At 38.6% G+C, this 16,130-nt stretch overlaps 1 protein-coding gene across 21 annotated transcripts in view; it reads right to left on the reverse strand.

The window, feature by feature from the left end:
- RAPGEF6 (Rap guanine nucleotide exchange factor 6) overlaps positions 1-16,130 on the reverse strand; it is a 211,165-nt gene that overhangs the window by 164,654 nt on the left and 30,381 nt on the right. For 20 of the 21 annotated variants that reach the window (XM_024247559.3, XM_054555909.2, XM_024247558.3 and 17 more), the window contains 2 exons: positions 15,340-15,396; positions 4,406-4,489 (listed from right to left, as the gene is read on the reverse strand). In XM_024247559.3, coding sequence (XP_024103327.1) covers positions 4,406-4,489; positions 15,340-15,396 — 141 coding nt within the window. Of the gene's footprint in view, positions 1-4,405; positions 4,490-15,339; positions 15,397-16,130 lie in introns of those variants that run through there. The other variant, XM_054555911.2, reaches the window with a different exon arrangement.

The raw sequence follows: 16,130 nt of genomic DNA on the forward strand, positions 1-16,130 counted from the left end.
AATGGAAGCAGTTTTGCTTGATGCTGTTCCCAGCTTGACTTTTCTCTTTGACTTAGTGATTTGGGGGACCTGAGATTTATTTTCCTTTCATAAACTCATTCACACAATTTTTGCTTCCCCTCCCAACAACTCTAAGCTCTGCTGGTTTGGAGGCTTAGTGTACAAAAGAGTATTGCTTCTACCAGTAAACACAACAATGGTTCCACTGAACTAGAGACTTCTACCTAGTCATTAAACAAACAGGCAGCAAAAGAGGTTAGTCCACTGGCCCACATGACTGATTCCAATTAGCAGAGGAAAAATGGGTTACTGCACAAAATGTAGGCAAGAAAGACTACATCTGGAACTCACGCCATTCTCTTATGCTCCTGTTAGTATTGCCATGCCCACTATTAAAGATTAATGGGGCCAGGTGCGGTGGCTCACACTGTAATCCCAGCACTTTGGGAGGCCAACGCGGGTGGATCACTTGAGGTCAGGAGGTCGAGACCAGCCTGGCCAACATGGTGAAACCCCATCTCTACTAAAAATACAAAAATTAGCTGGATGTGGTGGCGCACACCTACAGTCCTAGCTACTTGGGATGCTGAAGCAGAGGGATCACTTGAACCTGGGAGGCAGAGGTTGAGGTGAGCCGAGACTGAGCCACCGCACTCCAGCCTGGGCAACAGAGTGAGACTCCATCTTAAAAAACAACAACAATAACAACAACAACAACAAAAACAATAAAGATTAATGGAAAAGAGCCAGGTGAGGTGGCTCACACCTGTAATCCTAGCACTCTGGGAGGCCAAGGCAGGCAGATCACTTGAGGTCAGGAGTTTATGAGACCAGCCTGGCCAACATGGTACCCTGTCTCCACAAAAAGTACAAAAATTAGCCGGGCATGGTGGTGCATGCCTGTAATCCCAGCTACTTGGGAGACTGAGGCAGGAGAATCGCCAGAACCCGGGAGGCAGAGATTGCAGTGTGCTGGGATCACATCACTGCATTCCAGCCTAGGTGACAGAGTAAGACTCTGTCTTAAAAAAAAAAAGGTTAATGAAAAACTACAGCAACCAAGAAAAAGGCAGGACAGTTGAAGACACATCAAAATTAAAGTTTTGTTCCAACCACAAAATAAAGGACACAGAACAGCTGAAGTTTTAGTTAAGGCAAGAAATACTGAATGGGTAGTGAAAGACAAAGATATCAACTATAGCCTTGTGTCCCATTATAGAAACAAAGACTGTAGTAAGTAGCTTTTTACATTTTCTCTTTGCTTACTATACATACGGTATAAGATACTGAAGGTAAACTTTATAAGGTAGTCTTTAGTTAACAGAATATTCAGAGGCACTATGACAGATTACATACAAATACAGCTAGCAATGATTGTTGTTGTGTGTCTCCTTATTTGGGGGAGAGGGTAAGAACTTCATTTGTATAAAGGATAGTTTTGTCTTGTTACGTAGACACAGATTGTTGAATGGAATTTCAAGTGTGTTTAGAAGCATTCATAAGGAAGCCAAGCAGCAAGGGGAATGGACTGTGACAGTTATTTACTGCCTCTACAAACATACTGGCTCTCAGCTTCAAATCTACCCTTTATTGTCCTACTTTGTGATAAGGATGTGAATTGTGCAAATGTTCTCCTTTGCTAGCTGAAAATGTTACAGCTTTGTCAGCAGAGGGTGCTAGAGGAACACTGCAGTAAGAAAGTCTTTCCTCTGCAATTGGAGGGCTTCTGTTTCCTGACCCCAGCTTTAGGGGCCATCTGCATCCTGGTAAGGGGGGTCTCCTATGTGCCACTCCTGGTCAGCAGTTCCCTTCCCCTTCCTGCCAGACTTGACCAGATGACTGTGGACCAGCTGTGTCCCAGAGCAACCCAGTGAATGTCTCTGCTATTTATTGGGCTGCAACTAACATTCTTCAACAAAGTCTCAACTCTAGTCGTGAGGAAGGGGTCTGTCTCCCTTTCAAGTTTGTTTTGTCCTTGGGAACTCGCCCTCAGCTGTAGGGTATTCTGCTTTATCCTTCTTAGTAGCTAATCCCTTGAACTAGTTTAATTTTAAAATTAAACTTCACCTGCTCAGGCCAGGTGCAGTGGCTCATGCCTGTAATCCCAGCACTGTAATGCCCAAGGCGGGCAGATCACTTGAGGTCAGGAGCCTGAGACCAGTCTAGCCAACATGGTGAAACCCTGTCCCTATTAAAAATACAAAAATTAGCTGGGCATGGTGGCACACACCTGTAATCCCAGCTATTTGGAAGGCTGAGGCAGGAGAATTGCTTGAACCCGGAAGGCGCAGGTTGCAGTGAGCCAAGATCGTGCCACTGCCCTCCAGCCTGGGCAACAGCGACCCTGTCTCAAATTTAAAAAATCATAATAATAAAAAAATCAAACTCCACCTGTTCCAATTATGGTATGGTTTCTGTATTCTGACTGAAGAAGCCAAAAATTATTTGATGCTTAATATACGCTAAGCATTATTCCAGGTAGTTTATTTGTTATAGTAACTCACTAATCCTAAAAATGAACCTACAATAGCCTATTATAAATCTTTCACACAAAAGATACCAATTCCCTAATCAGTATTATTCTTTAGAATAAAGATTAAACTTCCATAATCATGTTTGCTGTGAAGTTTATGATTACATTAATGCATACTATGACTTTTTCTAAAATCTCAAACATTCTGATTATTTACTTAAAAAGATAAACTTCATTGTCTTCATCACAAACTAGTAGTGAATTATTGCAGTTGATTAAGGGCTATTAAAAGTCCTCATAACAAATTCTTGACCATTCAGAACAGCAGGAGTGTTCAACAGAAAAATACTAATAATCTTAAAATATAACCATAGGCAATATCAATCCAGCATATTCAGTTCTCAGGGAATAACAATACAAATTCATTAATGTGAGTCTCACAAATACAGGGAAAAGGAACAATGGGCAAAAAGCTCAAAAAAACCAAGAACTACTATATATTTATAAACACAGTCAACTACATGTGTTATTCAACTGGTCAATTAGCACATTTCGTTTAACCAAAGGCCAATGATGTAAAGTTTCAGGAGTCAAGGCATGACTTCTAAAATGATATTTAAATTGAGATGTCCCATATCCTGATATTTATGTTAAATAGTTATGCCACTAAATTAACTACAATTGGAAATCTTACTTTAAAAGCCTAGAAATTTCTTCTCAACATTATGGGAAAAAAGTCACTAAAAATTACATTTTTATGTCACTAAAGCATACGTTGAGGCCCTAAAATCTTAATAATTACTAACAGAATTCCACAACTGACCTTCTTTCTACCACCCTTCTCTTTTACTATATATAATTACTATTATAATTATTATAATAGTTATAATAATTAACGATTACTTCTAACAGCCAGGTACTCTTCTAAGAGCTTTATGTAGAATAAGTCATTTATTTCTCAGAACTAGCCTATGCTATGAAAGAGGCTGTATTATTATGCTCATTTTACAAATGAGCAATTATTATGCTCATTTGTAAAATGAGCAAAGTAAGGCACAAAGAAATGAAGTAATCTGCCCAAGAAATAGTAGAGCAGATATGAACTCATAAAGTCTGGCTCCAGAGTGTGAACCCTTATAGACTTCTGTTGAGAGCATTTGTAGTAGTTTCCTAACACCTCATGACAATACGTAAGTAGGTACCATTATTATTCCCATTTGTCAGCCAAGAAAACTAAAATTTGTCCAAAGTCACATAACTAGTGATGGAATCAGAATTTTAATCTAGTTGATTTACTTCAAAAACCAATGTCTTAACTATTATATCACCTCTCTACACCCAATAATAGCAATGAATCAAAAACCCATTAGATAAATCAGATCAAATCGTACATAAAACTAATTTTTTTTTCTTTGGAGACGGAGTTTCACTCTTGTTGCCCAGGCTGGAGTGTAATGGCGTGGTCTCAGCTCACGGCAACCTCCACCTCCCAGGTTCAAGCGAGTCTCCTGCCTCAGCCTCCTGAGTAGCTGGAATTACAGGTATGCGCCACCATACCTAGCTAATTTTGTATTTTAATAGAGATGGGGTTTCTCCACGTTAGTCAGACTAGTCTCAAACTCCTGACCTCAGGTGATCCGCCCGCATCAGTCTCCCAAAGTGCTGGGATTACAGGTGTTAGCCACTGTGCCCAGCCCCATAAAACTAATTTTCAAACAGGAAGAAGATATCATGTCATGGTGTAAGCTTACAGATTATACCCTCAGAAATAACAAAAGATTAACTGATTCCTGCCAAGTATTTCCAATGGTGCCAACAAGCAAAGATATTTAAAAGATGTATCACTTACTGAAAGAAAATATACATCCTATACAAAATAGTTTAACATTAACTTTGCCTGCCACATGCACTAAGCAGCAAATGTAAACGTACCTGCAAGGAGGCAAGACCATGGAGCCTTTCACAAGCACAGATCCAGAAAGCAGGATATACCAACATCTGGCAATCGTTTCTGAACTGTTTAAATAAATAAGTAAATAAATGAGCAAAACAACACACATGTTCATATGTATATGAATTCAATATGAAATATATTCTGATAATAGTACAAATAATTAAAAATTAAGTAACACTACCTGGAAATTTGGAATATTTTGCCTGTTGCCTAAGGCTTTATACAGACCACGTTTACATGAAATAAAAGTATAATCACTATCTTAAGATACATACTATAAAACACCAATACTTAAAGTGAATAAAGTATTTTAGAAATACATTTTAGCAAAAAACAATCATTGTTTATACTGTTCCTTGAAATAAATTTCAGTTTAATTAAAGCTTTAAAGCTAAGAAAGCAATTAAGAAACATGTTTCCTAGAAAAAAAGAAAACAGAGGAGAATTGTATCACACTTGTAGAAGAAAATAACATTTAATTCCGAAGTATATTAGCACATACAAGTTAAAACTTGAATACAACAAAAAGATGAACAGAAAATAATTTTCAAATGTGATACGATTAAAGATAATACCTGTAATAGGTATCAGTACTCACAGAAATGCATTACTATTTCAAGTAGTAAATGAACAAAAGATAAAAACAGACAATTCTTAACAGGTACACAGAACACAGAGTCACTAGTAAACAGAAAATGCAAATGAAAACAACTCTAAAATACTAACCAAATCCACACATAGTATCCATTTTACAGAGGCTGTGATAAAAATTTATTCACTGCTTACTAATACTGCAAATCAAAATCACCAAAACTCTTTTTCCAAATCAAATAGGAATCTACAGCACAAGCCACAAGGATGTCATAACCTTTAGCTCCACAATGTTATCCCAAGGAATTTACCACAAAGAAATCATTCTTATTCTTCACAACAAAGTTTCAGATGAAGTTTTTCTCATTGCCTATGTTTTCTAGTTTTGCTATAATTATATGTGCAATAATACAAATACAAATTATTAATAATAGTGGGGCACTGCTACAAAGGTATCTGAAAATGTAGAAGTGACTTTGGAACTGGGTAACGGGCAGAGGCTGGAATGGTTTGGAGGACTCAGAAAAAGACAGAAAAGATGTGGAAAAGTTTGCAACTTCCTAGAGACTTGTTGAATGCTTTTGACCAAAATGCTGATAAGTGATATAAACAATGAAGTCCAGGCTGAGGTGATCTCAGATGGAGATGAGGAAGGAACTTACTGGAAACTGGAGTAAAGGTCACTCTTGCTATGCTTTAGCAATGAGACTGGTGGCATGTTGCCCCTGCCCTACAGATCTGTGGAACTTTTAACTTGAGACATGATTTAGGGTATCTGGGAGAAGAAATTTCTAAGCAGCAAAGCATTCAAGAGGTGATCTGGCTGTTTCTAAAAGTGTACGTTCATATGCATGAACAAAGAGATTATCTGAAACTGGAACTTATATTTTAAAGGGAAGCAGAGCATAAAAGTTTAGAAAATTTGCAGCCTGATGATGTGGTAGAAAAGAAAAACCCATTCTCTGGGGAGAAATTCAAGCCCGCTGCAGAAATGTGCACAAGAGGAGCCAAATGTTAATAGCCAACGCAATGGGGAAAATGTTTCCAGGGCATTTCAGAGTCTTTCAAGGCAGCCCCTCCTATCACAGGCCCAGAGGCCAACCAAAAATGATTCATGGACTGGGCCCAGGACCCTGCTACTCTGTGTAGCCTCAGGACATGGTACCCTGCATCCCAGCTGCTCCAGCTCCATCCGGGGGCAGATTTACCGCATGCTGTTCTCATGATAGTGAGCTCTCACAAGATTTGCTAGTTTAAAACTGTGTGGCCAAAAGGGGCCAATGGTATAGCTCAGGCCATTGAATCAGAGGCTGCAAGCCTCAAGCCTTGGCGGCTTCCACATGGTGTTGGGCCTGCGGGTACGCAGAGGTCAAAAGTTGAGGTTTGGGAATCTCTGCCGAGATTTCAGAGGATGTATGGAAATGCCTGGATGTCCAGGAAGAAGTCTGCTGCAGAGGTAGAGCCCTCATGGAGAACCTCCACTAGGGCAGTGCAGAGGGAAAATGTGGGGTTGGAGCCCCCACACAGAGTCCCCACTGGGGCACTATCTAGCGGAGCTGCGAAAAGGGGGCCATTGTCCTTCAGACCCCAGAATGGTAGACCCACAGTTTGCACTAGGAGCCTAGAAAAGCCACAGGCACTCAACACCAGCCCATGAAAGTAGCCACAGGGGCTGTACCCTGCAAAGCCACAGGGGCAGAGCTGCTCAAGGCCTTGGGAGCCCACCACTTGCCTCAGGGTGCCCTGGATATGAGACATGGAGTCAATGGAGATTATTTGGAAGCTTTAAGATTTAATGACTGCCCTGCTGGGTTTTGGACTAGCATGGGACCTGTAGCCCCTTTATTTTGGCCAATTTCTACCATTTGGAACAGCAGCATTTACCCCATGCCTGTACCTCCATTGTATTTTGGAAGTAACTAACTTGTTTTTGATTTTACAGGTTCATAGGTGGAAGGGACTTCCCATGTCTCAGATGAGACTTTGGACTTGGACTTTTAAGTTAATGCTGGATTGAGTTAAGACTTTGGGGGACTGCTGGGAAGGCATGACTGGTTTTCAAATGTGAGAAGGACATGAGATTTGGGAGGGGCCAGTGGTGGAATAATATGGTTTGGCTCTATGTCCCCACTCAAATCTCAAGTTGAACTGTAATCCTCATGTGTCAGGGGAGGGATCTGGTGGGAGGTGACTGGATCATGGGTACAGATTTTCCCCCATGCTGTTCTCATGATAGTGAGTTCCACAGGATCTGATGGTTTAAGTGTGGCATTTCCCCCCATCGCATTCTGTCTCTGTCTCCTGCTCCACCGTGGTAAGGAGTGCTTGTTTCCCCATCACCTTCTGCTATGATTGTAAGTTTCCTAAGACCTCCCACTCATGCTTCCTGTGAAGCCTGTGGAACTGTGAATAAATTAAACCTCTTTTCTTCACAAATTACCCAGTCTCAGGTAGTTCTTTATGACAACGTGAGAATGGAGTAATATAGAGACAAAAGTTAATTTGCTATCAGCTTAAAATAGTGCATTATAACAAGACTCTTTATGCTAGCTCTATAGTAAACATAAAGAAGTTAAGTACAGCAGATACACAAAGAAGAAAGAGAAAGGAAACAAAGTATAGCACCACAGTGAGCCACAAAACCACAGAGGTGAACAAGAGAGAAAGAAGGCTACAGAAAAAAAAATCTATAAAACAACCAGAAAACCATTAACACAAAGGCAGGAATAAATCCTTACTATAAATAACAGCCTTGAATGTAACTGGGAAAGTTCCTCCAATTAAAAGATATAGAATGGCTGAATGGATAATAAAATCCAAATGTATGCTGCCTATAACAGACTCACCTCACTGTTAAAGACAAACATAGATTGAAAGTTAAGGGATAAAGGCTGGGTGCAGTGGCTTATGCCTGTAATCCTAGCACTTTGGGAGGCTGAGACAGGCAGATCACTTGAGGTCAGGAGCTCAAGACCAGCCTAGCCAACATGGCGAAACCCTGTCTCTACTAAAAAATACAAAAATTAGCTGGGTGTGGTGGTACGCGCCTGTAATACCAGCTACTTGGGAGGCCGAAGCACAAGAATCGCTTGAACACAGGAGGCGGAGGGTGCAGTGAGCCAAGGTTGCACCACTGTGCTCCACCCTGGGGAGCAGTGCAAGACTCCGTCATATAAAAAAAAAAAAAAAGTTAAAGGATAGAAAAAGACATCCATGCAAATGGAAACCCAAAGCAAACAGGAGTAGCCATGCTTATTTTAAGTCAAAAACTGTAAAAAGAGACAGAAAAGGTGATTATATAATGATAAAGGGATCAATTCAACAGGAAGATATAACAATTACATTATTTATAATATATATTATATAATCATTATATAATATACATGTGTCTCATATATATATTTACAGTATATATTAACACACACACCCCAAACACTGGAGTGCCCAAGCTTGTAAAGCAAACATCATTAGATCTAAAGGGAGAGACAGACTATAATACAGTAATAGCAAGGAACGCGAATACCCTACTTTCAGCAATGGACAGATCGATAGACCTCAAAATATACTACAAAGCTACTGCAACCAAAAAAGCATGGTACTGACATAAAACAGACCAATAGAGCAGAATGGATATCCCAGAATTAAACAGACAACTGATTTTCAAAAAAAGTGCCAAAAACACTTAGAAAATGTATATCTCCTTGCAGAAGAATGAGACTAAACTCCTACCTCTCACTATATACAAAAAATCAACTCAAAATGGATTAAAGACTGAAATGTGAAACCTGAAACCATGAAATCTACTGGAAGAAAACAGGGGAAAATGCTTTACAACACTGTGCTAGGCAAGGATTTTTAAAGCGAAGACCTCAAAACACAGGCAACAGAAACAAAAACAGACAAATCTGATTACATCAAACTACAAAGTTTTTGCGCAGCAAAGGAAACAACTGACAAAATGAATAGACAACCTACAGAAATAGGAGAGAATTGGAAACTATACCTCTGACAATGAGTTAATATCCAGAATATATAAAAAACTTAATAGCCAAAAAAACTGATTAAAAATGGGCAAAATAGCTCAACAGACATTTCTGAAAAGAAGACATAAAAATAGCCAATAGGTATATGAAAAAATATTCAAATAAACTAATCATCAGGGAAATGCAAACTCAAACCACAACAAGACACCACTTCATTCCAGTGAGAATGGCTACTATCAAAAAGACAAAAGAAAACAAGGGTTGGCGAGGATTTCAGGAGAAGGGAACACTTATACACTGTTGGTGGGAATGTAAATTAGTAGTTATTATGGAAAACAATATGGAGGTTACTAAAAAAATAAAAAATGGAACTTCTAGGTGATCCTGCAATCCTACTACTGGATACATATCCAAAGGAAATGAAATCAGTATGTTACAGAAATATCTGCACTCCCATATTTTACAATAGCCAAAATACAGACTCAACCCAAGTGTCCAACAATTAATGAATAGATAAAGAAAATGGGGTATATATACTCAATAGAATATCATTCAGCCATGAAAAGAATGAAATCCTGTCATTTGCAGCAATATGGATGGAACTGGAGGATATTATGTTAAGTGAAATAAGACAGACATAGAGAGGCAAATACTGCAGAATATCACTTATACGTGGAATCTGAAAAATAAAAAGTTGGTACCGTAGAAGTGGAGTAGAAACTGTGATTACCAGAGACTGGAGTGGGGAGGTGGGAGAGAAAGATGAGGAGAGGTTGGTTAGTGGGTACAAAGTTACAATAAAATAGGAAAAATAAGTTCTGGTGTTCTATTGCACAGTAGGATTATTATGGTTAACAGTAAAGTACTGTATATTACAAAATAGCCAGAAGAGAGGCTTTTGAATGTTTTCACCACCAAAAAATGATTAAATGTATGAGGTGATGGATATGCTAACTACCCTAATTTGTACATTATATAACACATAACTGTATTGGAATACCAACTTGTACTCCATAAATATGCACAACTATAATGTGTTGATTAAAAAGTTAAAAAAATTATCAACATTGCTGGAAATGAGACCAAATAACCTAAAACCAACAGGAAAAAAACCTGCTATATTTATTACGTTCAAGAAAAAAGGAAAACAGATGACGGATTCAACCAAAGAACTGGTATCTATGAAACAGAAATGAAAATCTAGAATTGAAAAACTACAATTAAAACTTAAAAATTCACATGAGTGGGTATTTTAGACTAGGAACAGCAGAAGACAGAAATTCACAAATTAGAAAATAAGGCAGTAGAAAATGGGAGACTGAAACACAGACAGAAAAAAGGACAGGAAGATGGAAAACAGTGTAAAGGAAATATGGGACAAAATAAAGCAGGAAGGAGGAAAGAGAAAACAGGACAGAAACAATAATTTTAAAAATACTCTATAAAAATTTTCCAAAATCGATGAAAGACATCAAATCAGGGTATCATGAAGATCTATAAACCCTAAACAGAATAAATCCAAAGAAAACCATACCTAGCAACATTAGACAAAACTACTGAAAAGCAAAAAGCAAGAAAAATCTCAGAAGCAGAGGAAAAAACATATTAACTGCAAAGGAGTAACAACAACACTGATTACTGACTCTTCAACATAAATAGAAGCAAGAACATGATAAAACATCTTAAAAGTGTTACAGAAAAAACTGCTAGAACTGTTTATGTAGGAAAAACACCCTCCTAAAACACTGCTGTGAAGAATTAAAGAAGACTAAATAAATGGAAGAATATACATGTTTGCAGACTAACAGATTCATTGTAACAACAATGTCCTTTCTCTCTGAATTGATTTATGGATTTAATGCTATCCTAATCCAAAGCCCACAGCCTCCCAAAGGCTTTCTTGTGTATAACTGTGTGTGGAAATTGACAAGCTGATTCTAGAATTTACACAGAAAGGCAAAGCAACAGTGATAGCCAAGACAATCTTGAAGAACAAGCCTGAGTACAAGCCTTAGTTACTCTACTGAATACAAACTCATGCTATCAGATATCAAAACACACAGCTTAGGCCAAGCGTGGGGGCTCATACCTGTAATTTCAGCATTTTGGGAGGCAGAGACGGGCAGATCACTTGATGCCAGGAGTTTGAGACCAGCCTGGCCAACGTGGTGAAACCCCGTCTTTACTAAATCCTGTCTCTACTAAAAATACAAAAAGTAGCCGGGCATGGTGGTCCACGCCTGTGGTCCTAGCTACTCGGGAGGCTGAGGCATGAGAATCACTTGAACCCAGGATGCGGAGGTTGCAGTGAGCCGAGATTTTGCCACTGCACTCCAGCCTGGGTGACACAGTGAGACTCTGTCTCAAAAACAAACAACAACAACAAAACAAACAAAAAAACTCAAACTACACGGCTTGACAGGGCAGTACTTGCATGAACATAGGCATGAGCAAAATAAACAATAAACAAATGAGCAATAAACAACTGAGCAAAATAAAGAGACCAGAGATACACACACACACATGCACACACACGTGGTCACTTAATTTAACACAAAGTGGACACTGCAAGAGGGAAAAAGATAGTTTTTCAATAAATGGTGCTGGATCAACTGGATGTCCATAGGGATACCTAATGAATCTTGCCAATAATAAAATCCATGCCTTCAATCAACAATTTACATTTTAGAAAATTTGTATCCATTACTGTGAGCTTGACACTTCCCTAAAGTTTTCAGAAGAGGCTGGTGGTGATATTAGCAATGCCATTTTTGATAAATTATTTTTTTAAAGTGCCAAAATGAGAAAAACTACATACACCAGGACCATCAATATTTTCCAAGCAGCCAACGCACGGCATTGCAAAAATCAAACATAGAGAAATGATTTATTCAATGTGCAAGATAAACCAATTGTTTCTAATGCAACACAGTAAAAAGTTCATGGATAAAGTCTCAGACCCCATGTTGAAATTAATCTGTAAGCAACTTGTCAAGTTTTGGTACTGTTTTAAAGAAGAATACCCAACTTATCTGAAAAGAACCTCCCCTGAGTTTTTTTTTTTTTTTTTTTTTACAACTTCTCTGTATGAAGATTTCTTTCATTCAAAAAATATATCACAACAGACTGAATGCAGCAGATATGACAATCCGATTAATGTCAGAGAGATATTAGATTTGCTAAACTATAATTAAATCTTTTATGAAAATAGTTCTTTCTCATAAATGTTAATTGTGTTAACATGTAATGAGGCTGGGCACTGTGGCTCATGCCTGTAATCCCAGCACTTTGGGAGGCCAAGGCAGGCAGATCACCTGAGGTCACGAGTTCAAGACCAGCCTGGCCAATGTGGTGAAACCCCATCTCTACTAAAAATACAAAAATTAGCCAGACTCGGTGGCACGCGCCTGTAGTCTCAGCTACTTTGGAGGCTGAGGCAGGAGAATCGTATGAACCCAGGAGGCGGAGGTTGTAGTAAGCCGAGATCGTGCCACTGCACTCCAACCTGGGTGACACGGTGAGATGAAAAGAACTAATGAGAAAGAAGGAAGAAAGGAAGGGAGGGAGGGAGGGAGGGAAAAGAGAGGAGAGGGGAGGAGAGGAGAGGGGAGGAGAGGAGAGGAGAGGGGAGGAGAGGAGAGGAGAGGGGAGGGGAGGGGAGGGGAGGGGAGGGGAGGGGAGGGGAGGAGGAGGGAGGGAGGGAGGGAGGGAGGGAGGGAAGGAAGGAAGGAAAAAAAGAAACATGATGGGTTTCTCATTAAATTTAAAATGACTAATAAATATTTTTAAAATTAAGAAAAATGAATCTTGAATTCTACCTCATATCAAAAGTAAAACTCAATTCCAAGATGAATTGTAGATCTATATTTGAGAAACAAAACACCAAACTTTTAGAGGAGAAACGAAGAAAATCTTCGCAATCATGAAGAAAGGAAAGATTTGATTTTTTTTAAAACAGGACACAAAAGGCCCTAATCACAAGGGGACAAGTTGAGAAAGGAATTACTCTTTCTCAAAAGATGCCAATAATAGAGCAAAAAGAGCTGGGTGTAGTGGCGTATGCCTGTAATCCTCGGCAGTCTGAAGCAGGAGGATCTCTTGAGCCTAGGAGTTCAAGACTGGCCTGGGCAACGCAAGAAAACCTCATTTCAAAAAAAAAAAAAAAAGGTGGCTGGGAGCGGTGGCTCACACCTGTAATCCCAGCACTTTGGGAGGCCGAGCAGGGTGGATCACCTAAGGTCCCTCGTTCAAGACCAGCCTGACCAACATGGTGAAACCCCATCTCTACTAAAAATACAAAAAATTAGCTGGGCATGGTGGCGGGCACCTGTAATCCCAGCTACTCGGGAGGCTGAAGCAGGAGAATCCCTTGAACCCGAGAGGCAGAGGTTGCAGTGAGCTGAGGTCACGCCATTGCACTCCAGCCTCAGCGACAAGAGCGAGACTCCGTCTCAAAAAAAAAAAAAAAAAAACAGAAAAAAGGAAAAGTGGCAGAGTGGAAATAGACAATAGACATACCCAACAAAGGACTTCCATTCAGAATTCAAAAAGAACTTTTACAAATCAATAGAAATGATACAGACAACCCAATTAATAAAAGAAGCTATCCAAATACCTGATAGAAACATAAATGTCATTCATCATCATTAGTAACAGGGAAATGTAAAATAAAATCACAATGAACTAACATAATGTAATCAGCAGCAGAGTAGCAAAAATTCAAAATAAAAGCAAACAAAACACAAATATTAAGGGTTGTCAAACATGTAGAGCAACTGGAACTTAACTGTACACAGCTAATGGTTATTAAAATTGGCACAATTGGCCAGACGCGGTGGCTCACGCCTGTAATCACAGCACCTTGGGAGGCTGAGGCAGGCAGATCATGAGGTCAGGAGATCGAGACCATCCTGGCTAACACAGTGAAACCCCGTCTCTACTAAAAATACAAAAAAAATTAGCTGGGTGTGGTGGTGGGCGCCTGTAGTCCCAGCTACTCGGGAGGCTGAGGCAGGAGAATGTCATGAACCCAGGAGGCGGAGCTTGCAGTGAGCTGAGATTGTGCCAATGTACTCCAGCCTGGGCAACAGAGCGAGACTCCGTCTCAAAAAAAAAAAAAAAAATTGGTACAACTAATTTTAAAAAACTGTCACAATCTCCTGAATTTGAACATGCACATTTCCACTACAGTCATGCCTTGCTTAATGATGGTGATACTTTCTGAAAAATGCATCATTAGATGATTTCATCATGCTAACATGATAGAGTATACTTAACACAAACCTAGAAGATGGTATAGCCTACTATACATCTAGGCTATATGGTATAGCCTATTGCTCCTAGTTTACATACTTGCACGGCATGTTACTCTACTGAATACTGCAGGCAACTGTGACACAATAGTCCATCACTGACTGAAACAACGTTATGTAGCACATGACCATAATTTTATTCCTAGGAATATCCTCAACAGGAGTAAGCAATAAGGGCACAAAAATAACAGAATGTTAATAGAAACTGTATTATTTATAATACTAAAAATCAGAAATTGGCCAGGCATGGTGGCTCACACCTGTAATTCCAGCGCTTTGGGACGCCGAGGCAGGTGGATCATCTGAGGTCAGAAGTTTGAGACCAGCCTGACCAACATGGTAAAACCTCATCTCTACTAAAGATACAAAAAGTAGCCAAGCATGGCGGCTAATGCCTGTAAACCCAGCTACTTGGGAGGTTGAGGCAGCAGAATCACTTGAACCTGGGAGGCAGAAGTTGCAGTGAGCCGAGATTATGCCACTGCACTCCAGCCTGGGCGACAAGTGTGAAACTCCATCTAAAAAAAAAACAAACAAACAAAAAGAAAACTAGAAATAACCCAACTATTAACAGTGGAAGGGACAAACAAATCATTATTTGCACACAATTATATATTGTACAGCAGTGAAAAAGAACACATGCAAAAACAGAAAAATTTGGATATTTATTAAGTAAAAAAGCCTCACCAAAAGATTCTCTCTATACCAAGTTCCATAAGTGGCAAAACTAACCTACAGTGATACAAGTCAGAATTGTGATTACCTTTCAAAATTGATCAGAGCCTTCTGGAAAACTGTTATCTCTATTTTCATCTGAGTAGTCATTACACATTTAGTATATATTTATTAAAATTCATTGCTTTGTACACTTTTGGTGGATTATATGTATGTTATATACTTCACGGTCTACGAATATTTTTCAATGTGCTCTACATAAATTGTCCCAGAATCAAATGAATTTCAATGCTAAGAGTTAAAATTTAAACATAAAAGTCATTAGTTTAAGTGAATTATGGAAATACTTACCAAAAGAGAACCTGATTGCCACTGTATCTCTCATAGCGTGCTCTTGCAGACATTAATCTATTAAAAAAAAAAATTGAAGATTTTATCTTACATTTTGTTTTTAAAATTGTTATAATCACAACAGAAAATGACCAAATCTACCAGTATGTTGTCACTAAACTACAAAGAGTTTAGAAATATATGTATATTTTATATATATACATAATGCAATAATATAGATAATATTCAGTGGTATCAACCTTAATACTCTTTATGTACATTATAAAATCTGTCAATTCACACCAAATAATGTTTTCATTACAAAAAAATATACATTTGTCTGATTCACTACTGAATCCTCAGTGTGAAGAACAGTTACTGGCAGAGGCATGTACATACAAAAAAATTGCTGAATATATAAATCAGTTTGCAATAAAAAATATTTTCAGTATTACAAAATGCTAATTTTTCAGTTTTCTTTCTTCCTGATATAATTATTTGGCATACACTAACAGCTGAATTATGTTATACAGAAAATATATAATAAATAATAAATCCCTAATAATTACATTTTATCAATCTGGTCAATAACCAGAAACTTGATGAAAACCCAGGAAAAGTCACTGGATAAGCTGTTCGTGGTGGGAACACATGTTTAATTAAAATATTATATAGTTAAGTGTTTTATAGCACACGAAAGTGTTTTTATAAATATAATCATAATGATATATGATAACCAGGACAGACAGCCAGCCCATTTTTCAGAAGAAAAAAACGAAGTTCAGAAAGTTTATGGGTTTTGTCCACAGCAG

This window comes from Pongo abelii, chromosome 4, assembly GCF_028885655.2.
Source record: "Pongo abelii isolate AG06213 chromosome 4, NHGRI_mPonAbe1-v2.0_pri, whole genome shotgun sequence".
NCBI classification, from domain to species: Eukaryota; Metazoa; Chordata; class Mammalia; order Primates; family Hominidae; genus Pongo; species Pongo abelii.